At 41.0% G+C, this 23,902-nt stretch overlaps 1 protein-coding gene across 2 annotated transcripts; it reads right to left on the reverse strand.

Annotated features, from left to right (window-relative positions):
* Positions 1-1,378: 1,378 nt before the first annotated feature.
* spen (spen family transcriptional repressor) lies at positions 1,379-22,394 on the reverse strand. 2 transcript variants are annotated; one of them, XM_087782366.1, is made up of 15 exons: positions 21,866-22,394; positions 19,354-19,674; positions 14,253-14,861; positions 12,876-13,033; positions 12,601-12,801; positions 12,376-12,527; positions 12,166-12,291; positions 11,945-12,058; positions 11,751-11,864; positions 11,569-11,669; positions 3,854-11,483; positions 3,479-3,790; positions 3,207-3,401; positions 2,988-3,146; positions 1,379-2,921 (listed from the first exon to the last, which is right to left on the reverse strand). In XM_087782366.1, exons 1-15 carry the CDS (start codon positions 21,946-21,948, stop codon positions 2,790-2,792), a joined length of 10,407 nt encoding a protein of 3,468 aa, XP_087638492.1. In that variant the 5' UTR covers positions 21,949-22,394; the 3' UTR covers positions 1,379-2,789. The 2 variants fall into 2 exon arrangements, with proteins under 2 accessions (XP_087638492.1, XP_087638491.1); XM_087782365.1 differs by having other exon boundaries at positions 3,479-3,793.
* Positions 22,395-23,902: the final 1,508 nt, after the last annotated feature.

Here is a 23,902-nt window from a genome sequence, read left to right on the forward strand (position 1 = left end):
TAGTCGGAATTCTTTTCGGGCTTAAAGTGGGAATTAAAAAAATGTAACCTTGCTGCGAGGAGCTGCTGGATGAGGTAAGAACCCGAGCGAGATCCTCGCCGATGGAGGACGGAGGGAGAGGTTTGAGATTTTTTGTTGTGCAACTAGTGCGTCAATTAACATTCCGAGTGGCTTTTAGGGGAAAACCATAAATAACCTTGAGTTCACCTCTGCTGTAGAGCTCCTTCTACTGCAGTAAAAATGAATCCATTTCATTTGTAATATATTGAATCTCATTGTTATATTTTATCCAACATCGACTATAGTTTGAAGCTCGTATCGGTTTTTCATTTATATTAATCTCACGTTCTTCGACTTTCAAAAAGTAGCTGCTCTCTCTTCATCTGACCACTAAATGTTCCTTGCAGAATGCCAAGGGCCACCAAAAAGCCTCCAGTCTGCATCCCTCTCCGGGCACATTTGCATGGGTGCAACCGGAAACCCTAATGTCCCGGCCGCAGTCTTAAAATTTTCCAAAAAACCCCAATGCCGCTGTGTTCTAGGATGAGCCCGTAAGTGATAGTTCCTGGTTCTTTGAATGCAGGTTTGTCAGTTCACAGATATCTGAGTCAGCACTATGGTGGGTGGAGCTCAGGGAAGCACCGAGTGATGCTTGAAATAACCCATGATAATATTATTAATCATCAGGTAAAGGAAATCAGCTTTTTATTAAATTATAATGAACAAATAAAGGTGAAAATGGTTTAACGTTGGTTGATAGAGCACTTGTAGATAAACACTGACCTCTACCGGCAATAAATGAACTGCAGCTTTATGTGCAAAAACATTTTTTTTCTACTGAACATTCAGATCCTTCTACAGTTATTAAATAACAAATGGTGTTTTATTTTGAAATATCACTCTTTATTTTTTATCGAAATGATCATACAAATCCATGATAACTAGAGCCTGCAAATAAAAAAAATAGTTCAGTCAATGATTTCTTTTTTTTCATTTTCTTTTATTAAAACATACATGTTATTAGTTTTTGCTCGTTTATACAGACGTCACTTCCTTTTTTGTTCATAAATAAATTGATTTTTTTCAAATTATATACTACTATTGCTTATTTTACGATTTTACATCGTAAATGAACAATAGTAATATATAGTTGGTTTAAAATAAAATATATAAATATATATATTACAGCGTAAAATCGTAAAAAGAACCTTTGCAGTATATAATAAAAAATAAATTCAATTAATTTTTTAACAAAGAAGTAACGTCTCAATAAAAGCAGCAAGAAATAATAATAAATAATATATATATGACAAAGAAAGGGAAATATATATATTTTTTTTTTCACGCAATTTTAAAGATGAAAAGACTCAGAAAACAGCAATGATTGACCATTTAATGATCTTCAGGATTTAAACAACCATTTATTTTACAGTTTAAAATGTCCTCATGGAGGAACAGCAAAATACACTTAAAATGAAGATCGATCAAAAGACTTTTTTCTTTTTTTTCATAATAACCGCTTTAAGTTATTCATTTTTTTTACTTCTTTTTTTTTTTTTTCATCATTTCATTTATTTAAAAAATTACAAGTGCCTTCAACATAACCATGAGGATTTTCGGCTTGCAAAGAAAAAAATAATATATATATTTACAACACAGAACCTGCAAGCACGGTTTACTTTCAGCATCGGTACGACCTCGTCTTTGTCAGACTTCTCTGCTCGATCACACAAAACGAATGGAGACGCACGAGGGGTTTCACGCAAGCGCACACGTAGAGTCGGTATTTACAGCTCAAAGATCGTTAGAAAGGGTCAGAGGTTAAGGGAGACGATCAACACATCCAATAGCGGCATGATATTCAAGTCACATTCATTTTTCTTTTGATGATTTCCCCCTAGAATAAAAATAAAAACCAAACAGCGCATGCGTGAGTTAGATAGTTCTGTTGATTTCATACAGCAGGGGGCAGCAGAGAAGTGGTAATAAAATTAAACCAAAACAACAAACTGTACAAACTCTTCCGTAAAAAAAATGAAGAAAATATGTTGTTTTTTTAAATACATTGAGATATTTTGGCACAGATTCTGTTTAAAAATATTTTTTGTATCAGCCTTGGCTGAGAAAAAACAAACTGTAGCTTGATAACAATTCACTTGGTCTCCTCTTGTTGCTTTAAATATGTGATATTTACAGTTCAAAGACACAAATAAACAGAAATAAAGTCCCACTTGAGGCATTGAGTGTAAACTCCACAACTGAACGTTTCTGGAAGGAGCGTTTTTTAGGTTGGAATCAAAAGAAGTTGAATTGATCCTTTAAGGGTCTTTTTTTTTTTTTTTTTTTTTAACTCACAAGCTCGGCTAAATACAAGTCATTTACATTTTATACTCAAATCTGTACAGAGTTCACAATTCTTCCTCAACATAGTGCAATGATGTATCACATTTTTTTTCTTTAAAAAAAGAGAAAATATATCACAAATACTTCTTTGAAGATAAAAATATCCAGTAGCAACATTCTAAATCTGCAGCTTTGTGAACGCTACAAATTAGAAAACACTGATTCGAATGACAAAAACGACATGATTAAAAAAAAAAGAAAAAAAAAAGGAATAAGGATCCCGGTGGAATGTCACCCTTTTGTTTAAGTCTTCACTTAAGGACATGGTGAGGTGACAGAGAAAAGAGTCAATGCTGATCCCAGTAGAAACATGAGGCGAGTCCAGCTTTAAAGAGCCGGACCAGTACAAGAGGGCTGGTGCTGATATTCTCCCGTCGTGGAGGTGATTAAACCGAGGCGATGACAATCATGAGATGAGGGGAAATGCTGTAGATGCTGTTGAGAAGGTCCGGGGCCAGGCGTGAAAGGTGGCTCTCTGAAAACTCACAGGGCGGGAAAATCTGTACCACGTAGGCCGGCTGTGGAGAGACGGAAGATTGTTAGCGAAATCGGGAGGATATGAGTTAGAAATGGGCAACACTGACCTGATTGGAGCCAGGGTTAGGCACGTTGATGATTCCAGCCGCCTGCTTGGCTTGCAGGTAGGTTATAAAGCCGCTCTTCAGAGCCTGGGTTTGATTCAGGACGTCTTCTTGGTCGCGGCCACAGGGTAAAGCCAGGAGCAGACAGTAGTCGTTCTCCACCTGAGTGAACGCTCCGTCAGAGATAACCCCGGAAACAAAAAAAAACATCAAGACACTCACGGTCATTCGACGGGCCACGCTGTCTAGTTGTGACGCTTCCAGCCTCATTCTCTGCACGATCCGTAGGAGTGGGCCTCCCTCGGGTGGTGGCAGGGACCGCTGGGCCAGAACGGTGTTACCGGAGACAAAGTGCAACTGGACCGCCGACTGATCGTTCTTGAGCGCCAACAGGCCTTGCCATACGATTGGATATTTCTGTGGAGAAAGAAAAAAAAAAAAAAATCAATGGACTCTGGGTGGATCCCTGAGGTTCGCCATCGCCGCAATCTTACCGCCAAGAGCTGCGCCGTGTCAACGGAATGGTGTCCGCCGTGCTCCAGCGAGGGCGCGACTGATTGAGTCGTGGGCAAGAAGGAGGGCGGGGCTTTTTGGAGGGATAAATCCGTCTTATGCGTGTACGCTATAGGGGAGGTGATGGGAGACGGGTACGAGGGTGAGACCCTCTCGCCGGGCATTCTGGATAAGTGGGGGAGCTCGGAGGACGTGGTGTGACGGAGATGGGAACTCTCCAGCTTCGTGTCCATTCCCGCCAAACTTGACTGCACCGGTTTCGCCCTTTGACTCGACTCATGCTCCGTGGATACCTGCTGGAAATGTTTCAAGATTAACGGATGTAAATATTTGCTAACGTTGACACTCGGACTCACCTGTGACGATGCCAGGCCTTGATTGGAAACATTGTGTCCAGGGAACTGGGATGGAAAGCCTCTGGTGTCCCGATATATTGGGAAAGAGCTCGTTCCTCCTGGGTGGACCAGTGGACTGCCGTGGAGGTGTGGGGAAACCATGACTGGACTGGTTGAATGGACTCCTATGATTCTGCTCTCGTTGCTGGTTTGATGTATAACCTTCCCCTCGAGTTGCTTGAGAGACTCTTTTGTTGGGAACTCCATGCTCTTTCTTACAATTGAACTTTTGCCGGGACTTAAAATATTGCCGGACGACATTGCTCCTGTGTCCGAGCTGCGCACCTGCCTGGGTTCTGCCGGGGCCTGATCTCCCAGTTGCTGGTGCATGAGTATGCGCTGGTGCATATCTCTATATTGTTCCATCCTCATCGCCGAGTGGCGTCCTCTCTGGTCGCCGTGCATCATCATGAGCTCTGTCTGGAACTGTGACACAGGAGGTCGACCGGAGGTTTGAGTAAAGTGTCGTATATCGTCTTCGATTACACTGCTGCCGCTTTCAATGTTCGACAAGGAGCGATGAGGGCTGGAATGACTCTTCAGGACTATATCTCTGATAACATTATGCTGAGGTGTATTCGAGCGCTGTGCGGGTGCAGGGTTCTGGGATGAAATCGTTTCGCTTCTCCTTCCGAGGTTCATACCTTGCATCTGGGAGGAGTTTATCCTTGCTTCGTGTGCAATAGACTGAGTGACGCTGTGAGGCTGGATTATGACAGAGGACTGCTCCGGGTGATGCATGGGAGAATGATATGCGGTTGTTTTCGGCATCCCGTGGCTAAGAACCGAGGCACCCATGGGCGGATTACTTGTCTTTATAAAAGTAGAGGAGTGAACTGTGGTTTGAGGTGATTGGCGGTCTTGTTTCAGGAGGTGCGGCGACCTATCGCCGACAATGGAGCCAGTGTGAGAACTAGCTACTGATGGATGGTTCACGATCGGACTACGGGTTGACTGTTGAACGGCAATGTCCACCTTCTTTGGTAACTGATCCGTGACCAATCCTCTCTTTCCATGATGTTGTTGGATCACGGCCGGGTTGTACATCAAGACCTTCGGGGAGCTGATAGGCTGTTGAAACATTTTAACAACACCGCCCTGTGACATCGTGTGATGCAAGGCTTCGGAGTTGTCACAACCAACGTTCTCAAGGTTGGTGCTAGGAACGAAAGGTTGAGAGGTATAAGACTGATTGGTTAAGAGAACGCCTGTATGCCCATACAGTGAAGAAGTAGAAGCTATTTTTTGAGATGGTGTCTGAGACGCCGGGTTTAGAGACTCTTGCTTTGTCTGTGATTTGGACATGGATTGTTGGAACTCAATATCTCCAGCATTGGCCTGAGGGATTTGACTTATTTTGGCTCTCATTCTATGGGGGCCCTCTGTCTTCTGGCCTGAATAACTCAACACCACAACCCCCTCTGACGTGTTAAGTCTTAAACCAGTTGAGGAACTTGGGTTGAAGGGATTGCTCTCAACAACAGAGTGCCCTCTTGGTTCATCTTCAGCAACGTTCATGTCATGATAGCGGCTGTTTTCATTGGAATTAGATCGAAATCTCTGCTTGCAGATGTTGACACCAGTGTTTCGGTTACTAAGAGAAATCCTTGGAGTTTCCTCTGTGTCGTAAGGCATTGGGATGCGACTAATAACTGAAGTGGCGGGAGAAATACATGGAAGCTGGGTCTTCTCTCCACAGTTTTGTTGGGACTCGGTTAGCGGGGATGGTTTGTGCAGTAAGGGCTGTGGCGGTAAAGATCGCTCTTTTGGATACAGCCGACTTGAGCCCACTGTGTCAGAGGGGTTTTCATTCTCAGACATCCGTGTCAGGTCACCAAGAGAAGATGTCACCACGGTGGTGTGTGCAGAGTTACTAATTGACGCTGTTACATATTTAGGCTCCATAAGGATTTTCCTCAAGGTGCTTGAGCTTGTGTCGATATCTGAAGCCTTGGTATCAGGTGGCATTGTGGGATTCATAGAAGGATTTCCCAGAATGTTTGACGTGTGATGTTGCTTAGTAGGAGTTACAACTGTGACATGACGTGAAGCGGCAGCAGATTTACTTTCCTCACTTCTCGTAGGCCACTCTTGGGATAGGGACATTTTAGGTGGACGAAGTGGGGGGACATTAATATGGGATAAATGTTGAGGATTTGCAGGAGCAAGGACAGGAAAGGACAAATCTGGTGGTTGTGTAGGGATTTTACTCAACCTTGAGCTGTTGTTAGGTCCAGAGTGGAAGGCAGATTCTTTGGGAACAGGCTGTTCCACGTCAGGATGCTCTGCCTCTCTAGGAGTGTTAACAGTTATAGCACTTGTTACATCTTGTCTACATGTTGTGACTGCGGTAACTACAGATGCCCCAATAGTTGTACAAGCTGTGACAGCCACAGCTTTTGACTTGATGGACTCTGGATCTTCAGGAATCGATTCAGGTAACTTCACTAAGGAAGGCTCAGGTAGAGTAACGTTGGCAGAAGACTCCCCTCTCTTGTTCAACGTGCCTCTCCTTCCTCTGGGCTTCTTCTGTGTGGTTTTAGGTTTGACTTTACTCAACCTTTTAGCTGCTTCCTGAATAAGTGATTCTTCGTCTCTCTTGGATTCAGGCATTTCCCTCTTTGGGCTGGGCAGCAGAGAATCATCATCTGAGCTGGCAGCTAGAATGTTGTTGATGACCATATGGGTCTCAGGTTCCATTATCTCATTGGAGGAGGGGGATACCAAGGAATCTGGTGTAGAGATGAGAGGAGTGTAAGTTGGGGAAGCTGTAAATCCATCGGTCTCTACACAGGTTACTTCACCAGTTATGGAATCAATTGCTGCTGCAAGTTCTGTTTCACTGGCAGGGTTTTCCCTCTTTTCTTCTTCAGCCTCACTTTCTTGCTCTACAATAACAGGAGGCAGTGAGACTGGCTGCTCGGTTGGCGGTTCTTTAAAAGGCCGAGGAGCTTGCTCAACTGTGAGCTTAGCTATATTTTCAACAGCCTGCTCCAGTTCCATTTGGCGTGCTAACAGAGAAGTAGCTGGATCAATGGGAAGTTCATCTTCAGATAAGCACTTTTCTACCTCCTGGACTGCAGGTTCCACTGCTTCCTTTTTAATACCCGACACATGCGTTTCCTCCTGAGCTTGCACCAATGTCTTAATTTTTGTTAGCCTTGAAACTTGGAACGAATGAGGCTCATCATTCTCAGTCCTGAGTAAATCTTTAACATCATCAACGCTGACGCGGATCTCAAGATTCTTCAGGGCATGTGACTTATCATCGGTGACTGCTTTACTGTTCCTTTTAAATCTTGTGCCTTTTAATTTAACACTCTTTTCAGGGAGCTTTCTTTCACAAGAGTCGGCCCCTTCCACTGCTTTCTTCCCAAAGGCATCTTTAAGGTCCTTTTCCTTCTTGGATAAAGGTGCAGAAGTCCCATCCAGCTTCTCAGATAGTGAACCTAGTACTTCCAAATCTTCTTTTGTCTCAGTCTCTTCCTGATCAATCTCGTCAGGTTGTATGTTGGCAATGCCAGATTGTTTGTCAGTTTTACTTGATTTCTTGTTTGTTTGTGGTACTTTTTGGCTTCGTGGCGATCGCCAGCCTTCCAACCCTTTAACAGCTTCTGTTTCAACTGATATTTCTTCCTCTTCCATCTCCACTTCAGTTATTTTCTGCTGTTCAATTTTTACTGGTGCAGGTTGATTTCTTTTCACACCTCTTTTCGGGGGTCGTCCTCTTCGAGCATGAGTAGGCGGGGCTTGGGGGCTTGACTCTTGACTCGGTATTGGATCCTTATCAGCAACGCGTTTGCGCATAGAGCGTGACGGCTCAACAGCATCTTTGCCTGCTTGGTCTCCTTCGCCAATCTTGGCGTAGACTGATCTCACATTTCGGCGACGTGTCCGTCCTTGGACCAAGCCGGATTCCAGACTTTGGTCGGAATCTGATGCATTAATTGGTGACTTGTTGAGATTTGTTCTAGAGTCAGAAATTTTAGGCATTTCTGCCCGGGGAGACGAGGCCTTTTTGAGTTTCTCTTTGTCAATTCTTTCACTTTTTCTTGTTGCAGGTTTCTCTGCAGCCTCACTCTGGAAAGACTGTAGGGACCGCAGTATGGACAATGGTTTTGCTCTTTTACTTTTTGGCTGTCTGCGATTGGTCAACGGTTTGATTTCAACTTCCAGGTGTGGCCTAGACAAGTCAGTGTCCATCTCATTTTTCAAATGTTCATCAAAATACTCTGCTTCTCTACTTACAGCCTGATCAATGTCGATTGTTTTTTCTTCCAAGTTGTCACATTTTTCCTCTGCGGTTTTAGTGGCAGAGGAGGTTGATTCTACATTCTCGACTTCAAAGGTGGCCAAGGCACAACTGGCAGAGAGAAGGTTTTCTTGGTCAACACTGGCCTCCAATGCCACACCTTCCTTAATCTTTGTTTTGACCACTACATCTGTTTTGGATTCTGCTTTTATTTCTGAACCATGAAGTATGGATATTGTTGGCTTTGGAGAAAGTGGTTTGACAAACTCTAGAGCAGGCACTTCAGATTCAGATTCTTGAACTGTCTCGGCTTTTTCATATTGAAGACAAACAAATGGCTGATTTGAAGGAGGTGATATGACTTCTCTTTTTGGGGATGTTTCTTTAGGGACTGAAAGAGTTGGCGAAACTGATAAAGTTCTAGATGGACTGTTCGCTTTGCTGTCCACATTCTGAATTGTGTCAGTCATTTTATCAAATAGCCCATCACCACAATTCTGTGAGTCACTCTGGTCCGTATCCTGAATTACTGAATCACCATCTGGTTGAAAAAGGTCCTTGTCTTTTTGTTGCTGCAGTTCCAAAAAACGGCTATGGAATAAGACTATTGGCTCATGTGTGGCATTGTTGTCCAAAGTTTTAGGCAGTAATTCTGGAGTCTCTGTCTTTATTAATGTTCTACATGAGCTAGCTTTTTCATCTTGGACTTTACGGTCAAGATGCTGCAATCGGCGTGAATCTTGTTCAAAGATTGAGCTGTGTAGAAATCTGGAAGCGAAAAGCTCTTGCCGCTCCTGATCCTGATCCGGATGTTCCTCCTTTTTGTCAAGTATCTTGTCATCAGAGTTTGTGCGAATCTTTTTCTTGTACCATGAGGGAATAGGGCGCGGTGTTAGCTCCACCTTGTCCTTATCTGAGCAGCTGTGGGATGTAGGGAAACGTGAAGGAAGGAACGACCAGTTGTCTTCTCTGGAGGAATAGAGCGTTTTAGCTCTCTCAAGAAGCGCTTTCGTGTCGGGAGTTATGGTTTTGTCTAACGCAAATGAATAAAACTTATTCTTTTCGAGTGAACCAGAAAGTTTGAGTTCACCGACTCTCTCATCGTGCTCCTGAAGAACATAAGATAAAGTACGATTAGATTTAGAACACATTTGTTTACTGTCTCCATCGTCATCTTCATCGGAATCGGACTGAACTTCCCCAGGTTCCAGATCCTGATCTTGGCTTTTGCAGGTATCGTTTTTTGCTAGGTAGTTAGGGAAACTCATATTCATTCTGAGCGAATCTGACTTAATCCTTGTTTCCCACTGGTGCATGAATTCTTCATTACTGTCAAGCAGCTGCATCTTTACTTTTGTGGCCTCGATGTCTGGTGAATGAAACTGCCTCAGACTGGAACTGCTTTTCAACAATTCAGAGGCCAGAGATTTTCGTTCCCTCTTTGTAACTGACACAGAGATCTGAGCAGTTTCCTCCTCATCAATAGATGAAAATCTTCTCTGATAAATGTCTTCTTTTTCTTTCAAAGAACTACACAATTTCTGCTCGCTTCTCTCACCTGAACTATCGTAGTCAAAGAGTTCTTTTTGTTTTCTTTTGCAGGACATGTCTTCATTGTTCATGCCTTCAACTTGTTTTCCAACATCATAAGACATGTAATCCTTTTCGTAGTTTCGGGGCTCAACACAGGATGTGTTTTCATACTTAAAAAAATGGTCGAGCTCGCTATGCTTTGATTTTTGCCAACGCCTTTGATCATTTTGTTTTGAACAAGTGTTTGCCAGGTCAATTTTGAAAAATAAGTCATCAGCATTTTCGGCCTCTCTTTGCTTTCTTTTTCGTAGGTCGCTTTCAGATAGCTTCTGGTGCTCTTGAATTTCTTCGGAATCAAGAAAGACATCATCAGCTTTTCTCAAAATTGAGCCATTTTCACTTGCAGATAATTCTGATTCCACTTTAGGTTGCGGAGAATCTAAGTGAATAGAGGAATATTCTGGTGGTTCCAAAAGCTGGGACTGCATGAAGCTGCTTTCAGAATCAGGCCCCTCTTTAGGACTATGAACCGATGCCATGTGGTCACATTTATCCTTGAGGATTTCCTTTTTACGAGGAGCTTTGATCAAATCTCGTTCCTTAGAATTGTTTAATATCTTATGGAGTCCAGGTCTTCCGAGGTCATCCTCACTAGTCCTCTTCTGTCGTTCACTTTTACCGGGTTCCTCGAAACGCCTTTTCCTTGCAGCAGAGCGGTCTTTATCCATCGATATTGAACATTCTAATCCTACTTCTGATTTTCCATGTTTCTTGGATTTTACTTTATTAACTTTGTCTGTTGGATCCAATAACGTTTGTATAGTTTTCTCTCTATGGACTTTTCCGTGCTTTGCAATTTCACTCTTTTGATCAAAAAGAAAAGGTGGACTCTTGGGCCTCGGGTCAGCTTGAGGTGACGCTAGTTTCGGACTGTCACACTTCATAATTTGTTTATCTTGTCCTGTATGAGAAACCAAATTTCCTTCTTTTTCTTTCACCCTTGTTAACTGCACCACACAAGGGAGGAGGTCCAACCGGCCTTTACTCAAGTTTTCCCTTGGGATTTTGCTGATTTTACATTGAATCAGAGACTCTGGGCTGATATCCCTTTCAGGGATAGGCTCAGTCTCACAGTGTTGAAACACAGGGGATGCAACTTTTAGTTTTTTAAGCCTCTGTTTCTCACTCTTATCTTTGTCCCCTCTTTCTTTTCGTCCCATTCTTTTTTCCTTTTCACCCAAATTGCGTCTTTCAACTTCAAAAATGCGCTCCTTCTCCAGTTTGTCAGGCTTAGCAAACTGTTCGGTACGAACCTTTTCCAGCTTTTCAAACCTGGGCGGAGACATTGAACTACAACTACCGCTTCTTTCAGAGGATCGACAGCAAATCAGACGGTCCGAGTCGCTATTGATCCTTTCAGAGAGGGAAGGAGATGCAGTTGGGCTAATGGTTCTCCTGGAAGTGTTATGAGTTGGGCTTTGGCTTCGCTCGATGGTCCTCCTCCCATGCTCCCGTCCTCGATCTGTTTCAAAGCGCTCCCTCTCCCGTTCTCGCTCTCTTTGCAAGTAGCTGTATTTACGGATGTCCTGTTCATAAGGATCAGATCTGTACTCCCGGTATTCCCGGGGATCTTCAAAGTACTGGGTCTCATAGTAATCTCCCTGGTACGGATCCCATTCGGTGTAGAATTCCCGATTCCTGGAAGTGTATTTACGCCGTTGTTCTTCGGTGTATGTTCCTGGAGTTCGTACATTATCGTAGTATTGTCTGTCGGTCTGAAACTCATAAGTAGAGCGACGGTCCTCCCTGTCAGAGAGAATCAGAGCGAGTTTACTTCGGTCAATAATTAGATTTTCAATTTATTTAATTCAGGGGAAAGAAAAGAACAAACCTCCTTTCAGAAAGAATGTCATAAAAGTCTCGAATATCCTGACCAGACGACTGCATCGATCGATAGAAAGCCATTTGACTCTCCTGATTAGCAAAGTCCACCTTGCAAGAAAAATATATCGTAGAAGTTTTAAATAAAGTAAATATTATTCACATTCTTCAAGCTTGATTTACAGTACATACCTTGATTTTACTTCCTCCTATTTTCCATCCCTTTGTGTCTTTTACAGCCGCTTGTGCATATTCAATATTGTTGTATAGGATTAAAGCCATTCCTTTCATTCTGTCAAAAACCACCTAAAAGTAGCCAGATAGTAACTACATTGTGCAAGAAGGCTCATGCTGGGTACATGCTGAGGATTATGTAAAATGCTTACCTTTACTACATGTCCATAGCAACAGAAATGGCGGGTAAGAAACTGTTCGGTTGTGTTGGATGCCAATCCATCCAACCAAACACAAGTTGTTGGCATACTCTTTCCAAAGCCAAGCTATAGAGAAGAACCAAAATGTTCATTGTAGCGGAAAAACTATTCAAAACATAATGATATAATTGAATTTTTTAAAAATAAGAATGTTTGTTTACGCAGTTTCTCACCTTTAATCTGTTGTTACCGAGGTACTCGCCATCCATTTTCTTGATGGCTTTACAGACACTAGCAATGTCGCAGTACTGTAGGAAGGCATACTGTGGCGCTCCATTTACTTTCTTAATGTCAATATCCTAAATTGGTGAATTAAGAAAAGTGATTAACACCCGGAATTATGTTTGGTATTGAAAAGAAGAAGCAAGCCAAGAGATACATACAACTATTTCTCCAAAGCGCTGGAAGATGTTTAGCAGGTCATGGTAGGTGGTGGTCTTTTCCAAGTTGCCGATAAATAATGTCCTGGTGGCTTTTGGATGAAACTCATCTATTCTTTCATCTAATGGCCTGAACTCATTCTCACTTTCAGTCTCTGTGAAAAAAAGAGTTAATTTAGTAATATCCTAGATTCAAAAGAAAGATTTGCCAATAAAATAAGAATATACCAGGGCCGTTCCAAGCGGTGACATCGATTTGCATCCCGAAAAAAAGCTTCCCTTTGGACGCGGTAAGAGCCTTTTCTTGGTCTTCTTGTTGTCGGAAAAACACAAGTCCGTATCGGTCCTCCAGAGCTCCATGGATTTGTACGGATGTGACTTTCCCGTGTTTTTTAAACTCATGGAACAAACCATCCTTTAGACTGGTATCTGCAGTCAAGATCATTTGTCATTTAGCATGAATGAAAGCCGTCAACCCAAGTGTTTTTAGTGCGTGAACTAACCTGTAGACCGCACAGGAAGATTTTGGACCTTGATACCAAAGCTTTTACGGGGTTCCTCCTTGTCAAGGGAGGATAATGGAAGTGCAGAGGGTGCCGGGACGGCGGCAGACTGTACGGAACGTGCCGGAGAGTCGTCGCTTGAGCTGCTGCTTGAGTCACTGAGGCAGAGAAGGAACATTGTCTCTACGAGTTGATCGACACCCACCGGGATTTCCGAGGTCACCACCCGCATTATTCATTTTTCAATGGCGAATTTCAAGTTGGTAAACATGTCCGTCAATTGGCAATTAATACATCTTCAGGTATTTCAATACCCATATTGTCTATTTATACATTGATTTTAATGATAATACTTGCGAATAATGGACTATGATTAATTATTCTCTCATAATCTGTGTGCGGGAAATGGTTTTTTATCCTTAAAGATCCCTCATAATAGTGCGGCTGATGGCTCTGAAAGGCTTCACGCATCAGCGCTGCCTCATTCACAGTTTTGTTCAACCCAGTCCTGCGCCTGTCGCAGCTTTTAAAGCACTCTGTTGTTTTCCCTCTCACTTTCTCCTCCTGAGCTCAGACACTCCCGGAAGTGCCGCTGACGGAGCCTGGCCTGTGGGAGTGGGCATGTAGCCAGCGCTGGCCAGAAATTTCCAGTTCCAACTGGATCTCACGGAGGCGGGGGGGTGGGGGGGGAGTCAAAAAAAGCGTACACACTCTCGGAGGTAGGCGGCGAGAAAGAAAATGCCAACCATCTCCCTGATATTTCTCTTGAAACACTACCTCATCGGACCGCATGTGACGCTCCGGTTCTTTTTCGGAGCGACGGTATCGTAAGAGGATGCGGTTAAAAGATAAAAAAAAAAATAAGAGGGAGGAACCAAATCTTCACCCACACGAGGGTGCTTCGCATGAAACTAAAACCACAAATACAAGCCATTAGGACATTTATGTTGCTGGTTTTTAACCTTAAAACACTATTCAGTTAACAATGTATTAATGAGTTTTTGATCATTTTAGGATTTTGGCTTTAAAGGGCAAAAAACGTTTGCTCAAACCAAGCAATTTGGGGGGATCTTGCCGCACAGTACCTGTGCTTTCCTGGACATGCATAATATCAATTTTCGTCACATCAAAGACATTGTTCCCAGCACATTTAAAATCATCTACAAATGCAATTTCCATTCACGATGTCGTGTCACCTTCAACAAAAACATCTTAAATGATTTGACAGCAGTGAATCGATCTTGTGTCCAGAAAAGACAAGTCAATTCGTAGAGTTGTAATAATCAACAATTCAAAAAATGTTTAATGCTTATTCATTCTTAGTGGTAAAAGGTTTGATGATTTCACACATTCTTAACAACGAAGCTTTTCACTCACCTTCCACTCGTACTGCTGCTGGTACTGCTGACCGAATCCGAACTGGACGAACGGCTTTGCGAGCGGGACCCACTTTGAGAGCGCATGGGCCGCGTGGCCTGACTAGCTAGTCTCTGAGGTGATGGGTTTCGTGAATGAGTTGAGTGAGGAGACCGACTGCGACTGGGACGATAAGAGCGCTCCGCGCGTCGACCCCGGTCCTCCCGGTAAAGGTCCCGGTGAACCACGCTCGCCAACGTGAAAGGTTCCCGTGTGCGAGACTCGTAGCGAGGCTCTGGTGTCTCAAAACGACACGGACTCCTGCTGTGAGAGCGGTAGAACCCGACACCGCTGGAGACGGACCCGCCACTTACTCCGCTTGTGGTACCGACAGATCCGCTAGTTGCAGCACCAGGGACAACTCCAATAGATCCAACGGCGCCCGACGTCACCGTGGTACTGCTTCCACTGGATGTACCAGAACCATTGGCGGGAGTACTTAGAGTCCTTTCTCTGGCCTCGCGATAATAGTCTGTTTCGTAGTGACGCTGGCGCTCAAAACTGCTACCAGGTCGCTCGTGATGTCCGTAGGCACTGTGATCATAGGCCCTCTCGCGAGTGTCAGTGGTCCTATCAAGAAGAAGAGAGCCACCATCACACAACGGTTTCAGAAAGCTGCTGGTATCAGAAAGAGGACAAGCTATGCTTTTGGAGGGTTCTTCGTAATTAAACAAGTAGCTGAAGGTTTTTTTCAGAGAAGGGTTTTCGCAGTAAAGCTCGGGTGACTTTAAGCAAAGTAGCATACGGAGAGTTGAGATTTGCAAGCTGGTGGTGAGTGTTCACTTCAAAAGCATACGTCTAAAATAATAGATTAAAGAAGCCGTTTCTCGCATATTAATGACTAGCTGCTCTGACAAATGCTTTTTTCCCCCGGTTGACTGTGTGTATCTCGTTGCCTTTTCTACAGCTTTTCTGAGATTAGACTTCTTTGCAATTTATGCTTCAATAATATTTGCTGTACTGAGAAGAACATGGGTTGGATTGATTCCTTTTTATTTTTCGGGCAGCTAATTAGAAAAGCGATATAACAGTGAGCTTAGGTTAATTCTCAGTGACAGTAGATTTGAAAAAATATGTGCTTACTGCTTTGGGTTTCTTCTTTTAAGCTAATCTAATGGATTTGTGTTTAGATTTCAATTTAATTATTGTATGCATATATACACTAACCAACTGGAAATTACAATTATAAATATAATGTGATCGTATAATAATTGATATTATATGCAGTTATTTTAGAAGGATGTTTCATTTTAGTAATGCATAATGCAATACAAATATATATATATATATATATATATATATATATATATATATATATTTATATTATTATAATATATCTTTTTTTACTTGAAATTGTTTTGATAACTGTGAGAAACCTATGGGTTCTCGGTAATTCCTTTTTTCAAATCCATTTATATTTTTAATGATTAAGCTACAGTCATTGAATATGGACAGAGAACTAACAACCTCTACTATGTTTCATACGGTTGGTGCTTATATTTATAATTATATGTAATTTGTTGTGAATAACAAACCATATATACTTACAAAATACATATAGTGCTCAAATATTAAATACTGTTTTGTTAAAATGTAATTCCTAATAACTTATATACAATAACAAGAGTAGTAGAGCAGTCGTACACATCCGCTCTGTGTAAGATGTTAGGGGACATTCTGTTCCAGTTTTTAGGCATCCATCAAATATGCGCAGGATTCATGAATGCCATCTTTGGAATAATGACGCGTGCTGAGAAATTGATGGATTACCTTGACCCCTAGATGCTCTCGAAAATGCAAATTTTAGCAGTGCAGGTTCACTGCTCAATAGACAGCCTTCAATTTCACTTTGCACAATACCAGCGCTCCATTATTCATGGACCTTGAAAAAAAATGTGGTTCTTTTGGCAGAATTTCCATCAGTATTTGATTATTAGACTGCCGTCGTGCATGCAAAGCACATCTGCCGTTTGGCGCTTCTGTCTTTCGGCTTTAATTAAAATGGGATGCGTTCCAGCAGCAATTAGGAAAATAGGCAGGTTACTTGCATCCAAACATCGCTGCATTTAATACTATAGATTTGTTTTTAGAGGTGTTTTTAAAGGTCATTGTTACTATTGTATTTCTGCTGCAGTTCATATATTACATATGATCAGTCATATAATGTCTAAATAATGTCTTCGAAAGCGAAAATATTTCATTTTAATAAATAAACATCCCTTGTAACATCTCTCTTTCAAAATGATCATTAATTTCTTTATAAACAGCAGCACAGCTACAATCCCATTGTACCGTCTTCAGGTAAATGTTACAAGATTTGTCTTTGTCATCTACGTTTGTAATTAATCGATCCAAACTGAAGACAATCATGCATTTCAATCGAGTGCTAAAATGTTTCTTATCTCCGCTTATCCACCTGTATTTCAACTAAATTTCAGAGGGAAATGCAGTTACATCAAAAGAACATCAATGCGCCACAGTCTCCCAGCAACAGCAGAGCTATACATAAATCTAACGTCACTAGAATGTTTGCATGAGAAACATTGCAGGTTTTTCTTTTTTATCCGAGGGTAAGAAAATGCCTATTATTTGGAAGTGAATAGTTAATGTTGCTTCTCTTTTGTTTTGTGTTTTTTTTTTAAACTATAGTAAGATCATGTTAATATTGATTGTAATTAATGTAAAAATTACATTTGATTCAAGGTTTTGTTAAGTGGCTAAATGTGTTGTTTTTTTTGGCTTCTGAATTTACAATATTTCTGCATATTTTAACAGTTTTACCCAATTAAATTAATCAACATCAGTATCTTGATAAACATTTAAAACCATCACCTTTTTTAAATATAAAAAAAATAAATTTGCCTTTGCCAATGATTTTCTTTTCTTTCTTCATCTTATTTTTCCGCAAAAGTAAATTTAAAATAAATAGTGATTAATGATTATTTAGGCTGTTTTGCCCTCGTAGCTTTCAAACCTCCCATCTCAGCCTGCATCGGCACCTTAACGTTTAGTTTCTCTAAAACAACAAACATGATTCCATCAGCCAACACTGAAAGCAAACAACAATATAGGTTGTATGGAGTAGAAAACACAAACAACATTTTGTCCACACCCTAGAATTATTTAGTGTAAGGATCATGTTAGACGTTTGTTTTTTTTAAATAAAGTATATATAATGGTTAAATAATATCACCTAAAGATTTTGCATACTCGCTTTCTTGTTTTCAAAACAATCAATGTGTCAAATTTGCATATATTTATAATGTTGTTAAAAGTAATTTAACAGAGAGCATGTGTGATAGTTGCGAGAAAAGACAGCAGGTCATAGCCGTACAAGAGTATTACTGAAGAACGACTGCAAGATTAATGCATTGATTTTTCAGGAAAGAAGGGAAAAGGTGGGGCCAAGTAAGTGAAAGAGAAAAGGAAAACAACACAAGGTAAGATAAAGACGTTTGCGTTTGAAGACAGAAATAAACTACATACCACCTACTACGGTTAGTGGAGGGAATGGAGAGAGATGGGTTCAAACTAGGGGGTTAGAGAGGAGAACTAAAATACACAGGGCAGAACATACCAACCTTTTGAGAGAGTGGTAACTTGACCTATAATTCCAAATACAATTTAGGGAGATAGAACTTTGTGAGCAGAAAAAGGTGGGCAAAAATGATGAGTGGAGTTAGATGAGAGGTTTCACATTAAAAAAAAAAAACCCAACATAATCCTCGTTCTTAGAGCGTGATGGCTTGTGTGCCGTATTGATCCGGGTTGTCTTGGAAGCTGGATAATGTCAAGCAGAGTCCATCATTACATCCAAAGTCAGTGATTAAAAAAAGGAAAAAAGTTATCCAAGAGCCTTCTTCTTGTTAACAGTATATTGTCGGATCGGTTTTTGGCGTTGTCATCTGTAATGTCCAGAATATTCCAGGAGATAACATCAAAGTAGTCCAATTCTTTTTAAAGAGAAGAGCGAATGAAGGAAGATGATGCTTCTGGATGATAATCCGTCTTCTCATATATAGTGGCGCTGAACCAATCCAGGTTTGGCTCGGTGGGTGATAACGTCAATCAGAGAATTTCCTTTAGAAACCAAAAAAGGGTTCACATAGTCCAAGCTAAAGCTGAGTCAAGTGATATAACTGAGGCAAAGGCATGTTTTTCTTAAAGTCTTGATTGAATCCAAGGTTATGTTAGTTTCATTCCAAGAAATGAGGGGATTAATCCACACGCCTCAGATATGTAGGTTATCTCCAGAGTCAAGGACTTTTTTTTTCCGGCATCTTGCCTTTGAATTATACACTCCAAGCACAGCCCATGTTCCGGAATACGTCTTGGATGTTGAAAAGCAAAAAAGGAAAAAAAAGAAAAAGAGAAAAAATATAATCTCCACAATAAAAAAGACAATTCAGTAAAAAAGTATTTGCTCACTTGTCTCTATCAGTCCAGTCGACATCTCCCAGTTCTCAAATTTGAATGATGTTTTAAGACAAATTAAGATCTTTTAAATTAGAATGTGGATTCCAATTGGTAACCAGATATAATCCAGGAGAGGAGAGTTAATATCCTTGAAAGGTTATCCGTATAACTCCAGATCTTGAGGGATCACATTGAGCAAAAACCAAATTAGGCTAATCCAAACCGGTCTGATACATATGCGCTCTTGGTTATGTTGGATGAGGAAAAGGGGATGATATTAATCCAACAGGCATGGAATGTTACTCCAGATTAAATGGAATCCCAGGTATGGTTGCTGGACCACTCTCTCTTTTATTCTCTCTCTAGTCATCTCCAGTATTCCGGGGAAATTTTTACACCACCAAATCTTGCCCCGAACTTCATTTGATACATCCACCTCTCTGGTCTAACTAAATTCACGAGAAAATTCCAAAAAAAAACCTCTCACGTAAAGGTAACACGTAACCACTATGAGATTAACTCTTTAGTATGACCTCTGTTGGCCCCAAAACACATAAATGAAAAGATGGTGGAAAGATGCTTGGAGGTGAGGTGTTTGTCACAAACCATTGATTCCTCTTTCTTTAGAGAAACTTGGTCCACTTACCCGTCTAGTCTCCGTTCATAGCGTCCATCTCTGCTGTGCAGTGACGCAGAAGGCCCATAAACAGACCCCCCTGCTGTCCTTGTGAACCCTGATATATCCCGGCCACGAGAGCCTAGCGATAGACTATCGTCCAGCCCCCTGGCGGCACTCGGAATTGTGCCCGGTTCATTATAATCAGTGCGTAGGTCTCTGTCTCCCATTTTGTTGATAGCATTGTGAGCTTTTTGAGCACTTTTAATGTCCACAAAATCCACAAAGGCTGCGACTCCACCTTCAGATCCTCGCTTGGGGAGGACCTTGACGCTCTCCACACGTCCATACCTAGAAAGAAAAGAAAATTTGTTATTCAAACAGCGTTATCTGGGAGTAGTCCAGCAAAAAAACCCTACAATTTTCACAATTCATTTGACAACTCATTGTCAAATGCCTCCTTTTCAGCGACATTTAGAAATAATGCATTCATGGTGTTGTGCTGTTCTTGGATTTGCATACACAATCATATCTCAAATAAAATATGTTTATGAAGATTTCCCACACTATACTTTCCCTTGACAGATTGCACCAGAATAAGATGCAAAATACATGCAGAATATAAAAATGAAATAATAAAAAGTGATTAATAAAATAAAACGCATGTATTCAAATAAAATAATCGACATTACTATAAAATGGCATATCAATAAATAAAGAATAATTCCTAAAAAAAACAAAAAATAAATTATAAATTATACTCAAGGACCTGAGAACTTTGTGTTATTATTGTTGGTTTCTATTTGCCGAGAGTGTGGACACACAAAAATAAATACAATAAGCAACAAGAACACCGTCTTACAATTTTCATTGAAAATTGATGCGACCTCGTGAGAAAAAAAATGTCCTCACAAACCAAACTGCGGTTAAGGAGAACATATTACTCTTCTAAGGTCAAACAAAGAAGTCAAGTATAATTCATTTTGTGAAATAAATCAAGATTTTCAAGGCAACACTGATTTAAATAGTTAAATCAAACAACTAGTTATTTATTATCGTGTCATCCAGATAAACCTAGGTGCAAAGTATTTTATTTTTGCAACGCCGTAACATAATAAGTCAATTATTCACCTATTTTCTACTGACTTCCTATTGATAACTGGACACACTGTAGTTAAAAGTCTTGTATTTAAGCGTCATGCAGGGAAACAGTAACCCAGCAACTAGATTTGTGTTAATAAGAGGCATGCATGTTTTAAATTTCCATTGAGATCACTTTTCCCATTCTCTTCACACGATGTATGCATGTGTAATATTACATTATTAATACTGAAAGCAGGTGTTATTCAGTATTATGCATTTTAAAAAAAAAATGGGATGTCAACGCTGCAGAGAATGCCATGACTTCAGAAATTTGGTTTTATCATCACCGTCTGGGGAAATCATTTCCTCTGTCGGAGAGACAAGAGACGACAGGCTGCCCATAAATTTATTGGCATGCCACTTACAACATTGAATAGCTCGGACGCCATTTTAGAAAAAGCTGTTCACACTGCTGCTTACTCATTCTGCCGTCCCCCATCTTCAATGACTTCTATCACACATCGGGGGAGGCTGTCATGCACCTGCGTGCTCGGACAACCTCCGGGGTTAACAAACGAGCCGCTAAGGCGGAACAACGCAAAATAACCCTTTTTTTTATTATTATTTCGGAGCCTGGTTCCGTCGCAACATCACTGCCCGCCACAGTACCAACCCTGAGCACCGTAAATAAAATACACGTCGGTGCGTTCAAGGCTGCAGGAATCAGACATGTCCGTTGCATCATGACAAAAAAAAAAACATTGCATGTGCGGAGCGCGCTCCGGGTAACAAAAGAGGCGAAGCATTCATTTTTGGTAAAGCTTCTTAATTTCCGAATTTATCGTTTTTTAACGGATTTTAAAGGTGATGCTCTGCGCGCGTATGGACGGGGGGGACGGAGCTGCTCTTTCCTGGATGGTGTGGGAGCGCACACACGGATCATATTTACAATAATAAAACGCAAAAAATAAGAATAAATGTCGCAAATTTGACATGAAAACAGAAACATCCCGCCTCTAGGACAGTGCAACATGTTTTTGTTTTTGTTGAGGTAAATTAAAACATAAAGCTAAAAACGCACCTTAATACTAGACAATAATAGTTGAGAATTGTGTTAGTTTTAATACGCTATAGAGGTAATAAAAGCACAGCTAGTTGAGCAGGACACCGGTAACTTTTGTTTACAGTACGAGCGACGTGGAAAGTCAAATATTGAGTAGATTCCAATTCCTCGGCGAAAGTTAACGTGAGAATGACAAAAACATGTGTTGTGATTGGGAGCTGGGGTGTCCAGTGTGTTGTGGGGTGTCCAGTGTTATGGGGGAGAGAGCTGACAGACAGGTCTCATCCCACCAAACACAAATGTGACAACACAAGGCTGGTGATGCTCCTCGTGCACCCCGTCAATTTTCGAAGAGAAAATACAACAATACACGGAGAGAACACGGTTCCCACTCACCGCTTGAAGTGCTCAATTATTTTCTCCTCTCGGACATTTTCGGGTAAATTTCCCACCCATAAATGTCTGGTTTCCCGGACCATACTGCGAGCTCCTGCTCCGCGATCATACAGATGACTTTGGCTCTGTCAGTTTATCCCAGTGCAAAATAAAAATAAAAAATACAAGCGCAAAAAAAACAAACCACACGCGGTGCAAATCATTGACTGGTGGTGGTGACCCGGGGTAAAAAAATCACCAGGTTTGGATCCCCTTTTGATACTCTTCGCTGTTTCAGAGCGCGACCCTGCTTCCTCGTGAACGCGCCTCCAGGACTGCTCCCGTGATAAGGCGCGCCCCTGACACCATGCGACCTTTGCCTGTCGAGAGAAAGCATGAGGCTTCCTAAAAAGATGCAGCAAGTTTGTATTGAGAGTCGACACCGCGCAGGCGTGGCTTTGTGTGTGCGAAATACTTTTTTTTTTTTCTCTTCTCCCTCACCCGATGAGATAGTGTTCTGTCAGCACGCATGCGTGAGAAAAGCCCTGTGGCAGTTCCGACCTGAGGGATTCACGGGAGGAATTAACCGAGGATGTTGGGTAAAATGGATTGACTTATAAATCAAACGAAAGGTCTTTCAATGTAAAAATGCAAATTGACGACGAATACAATGTGTATGCACAAACATAATCCACAATTAAGTGCTCTATTGTTTATGTATTCTTTTTTTTCATTAAATTGAATGTGGAATATGTGTCCAGTCAGCAACTTTTGTTGATAAAATGGATTATTTTGGTTTTATATTGACAAACAACAGTATCACAACATGAAAATAGTACTTGCTTAAATCAGTGAAGATATAAGATATAATTGATTTATGTGTATCTTTTATGTAACAACTAATGATTCGCATATTAAATATATAAAAGCAAAAGATGATTTTAAAAATGTGGCTTTTAAGAACTATCTAGATATTAAAGTGTATTGCCATGCGCCGGATTCTTCTGATTTGACGCACATGTTTAACATAGCTTAAAATGTGCAATGTTTGTGTTATAAGATGTAGTGTTCGTAAACATGTGTACTGTTTATTTCACTCACTATCATGTCCCTCCAGTCTGAGATTATAGCACGCAGACTTTAGCCTGTTCTTTATTTTTAGGTAATGAATAACTTTAGCAATCAGTCCCCTGACCAAAGTCCAAAGAAAGGACTTTGATAGCAACTTGTAAATGCTTAGGTTGCATCTTGGATCGAGTTGGTGCGTCAATTCAAGGCAACTGCAGGAGGAGTGCCAATGATGAATGACAGGAGCTTTATGGGCTGTGTAATCTCTTAATAGATTCCAATGTCGCCCAACTGAAGAAGTATGACCTGATCCAGAAGCTGCCAGGGTATTTCTAAAGGTCTAAGATCCTATCTGCCTTTTGTTTGTCCATCAGCGTCTGGTTCTGCACTGCAACTAAGCAACAAGAAAACAAATGCGGATAGGATGATCTGCTCATAGATGACCTCTTTTCAAGATGTGGAAAATAAACGCAAAATCCTTCTCGTCTAGACCATCAAGAGCACGAAGCTCCAATACCATCTGCTTCACAGCTTCTTTCCCCCAGGCAATAGCTGTTCTGTAAAATCACTCAAACCTTGGTTTACAAACAACTCAAGTTATGAACAACATATTTTTTTTGATGGAGTCTACTGACTCCTTTAAGAAACATCTTAAGACGTTTTTATTTGTTCAGGCTTTTCCTTGATTTTCTGGAACTCCTGTTGTATTATCAGTTTTATCTTGAACTTTAAAGTATATATTTTATTGAATATTGTTTTGATTGTTTAAGCGCTTTGTGACCCTGGTCTGGAAAAGCGCTATACAAATAAAAATTACTTACTTACTCACTTAACGTATTTTGGTTTAAATTATTTTGGTTGCTTCGAAAAATTAAAAAAAAATTAAAGCAATAGAAGTTCAGGTGAATTAAAATCAATAATAGTTCTTGTTTAAATATGACGAAAGAAGTCAATTAAACTTGACTCAAATTCCCAGGATGACAATAATAA

The sequence above is a fragment of the Callionymus lyra genome, chromosome 19 (assembly GCF_982586985.1).
Source record: "Callionymus lyra chromosome 19, fCalLyr1.hap1.1, whole genome shotgun sequence".
Classification (NCBI taxonomy): Eukaryota; Metazoa; Chordata; class Actinopteri; order Syngnathiformes; family Callionymidae; genus Callionymus; species Callionymus lyra.

Excerpts from the sequence above, each read along its gene's own strand:
- spen (XM_087782365.1), bottom strand. The coding sequence starts at position 21,948 with ATGGTCCGGGAAACCAGACATTTATGGGTGGGAAATTTACCCGAAAAT. Across the intron at positions 11,865-11,944 it reads GCTATGGACATGTAGTAAAG|GTGGTTTTTGACAGAATGAA; the intron begins GTAAGCATTTTA and ends GGCTACTTTTAG. Across the intron at positions 2,922-2,987 it reads CTAACCCTGGCTCCAATCAG|CCGGCCTACGTGGTACAGAT; the intron begins GTCAGTGTTGCC and ends GTCTCTCCACAG.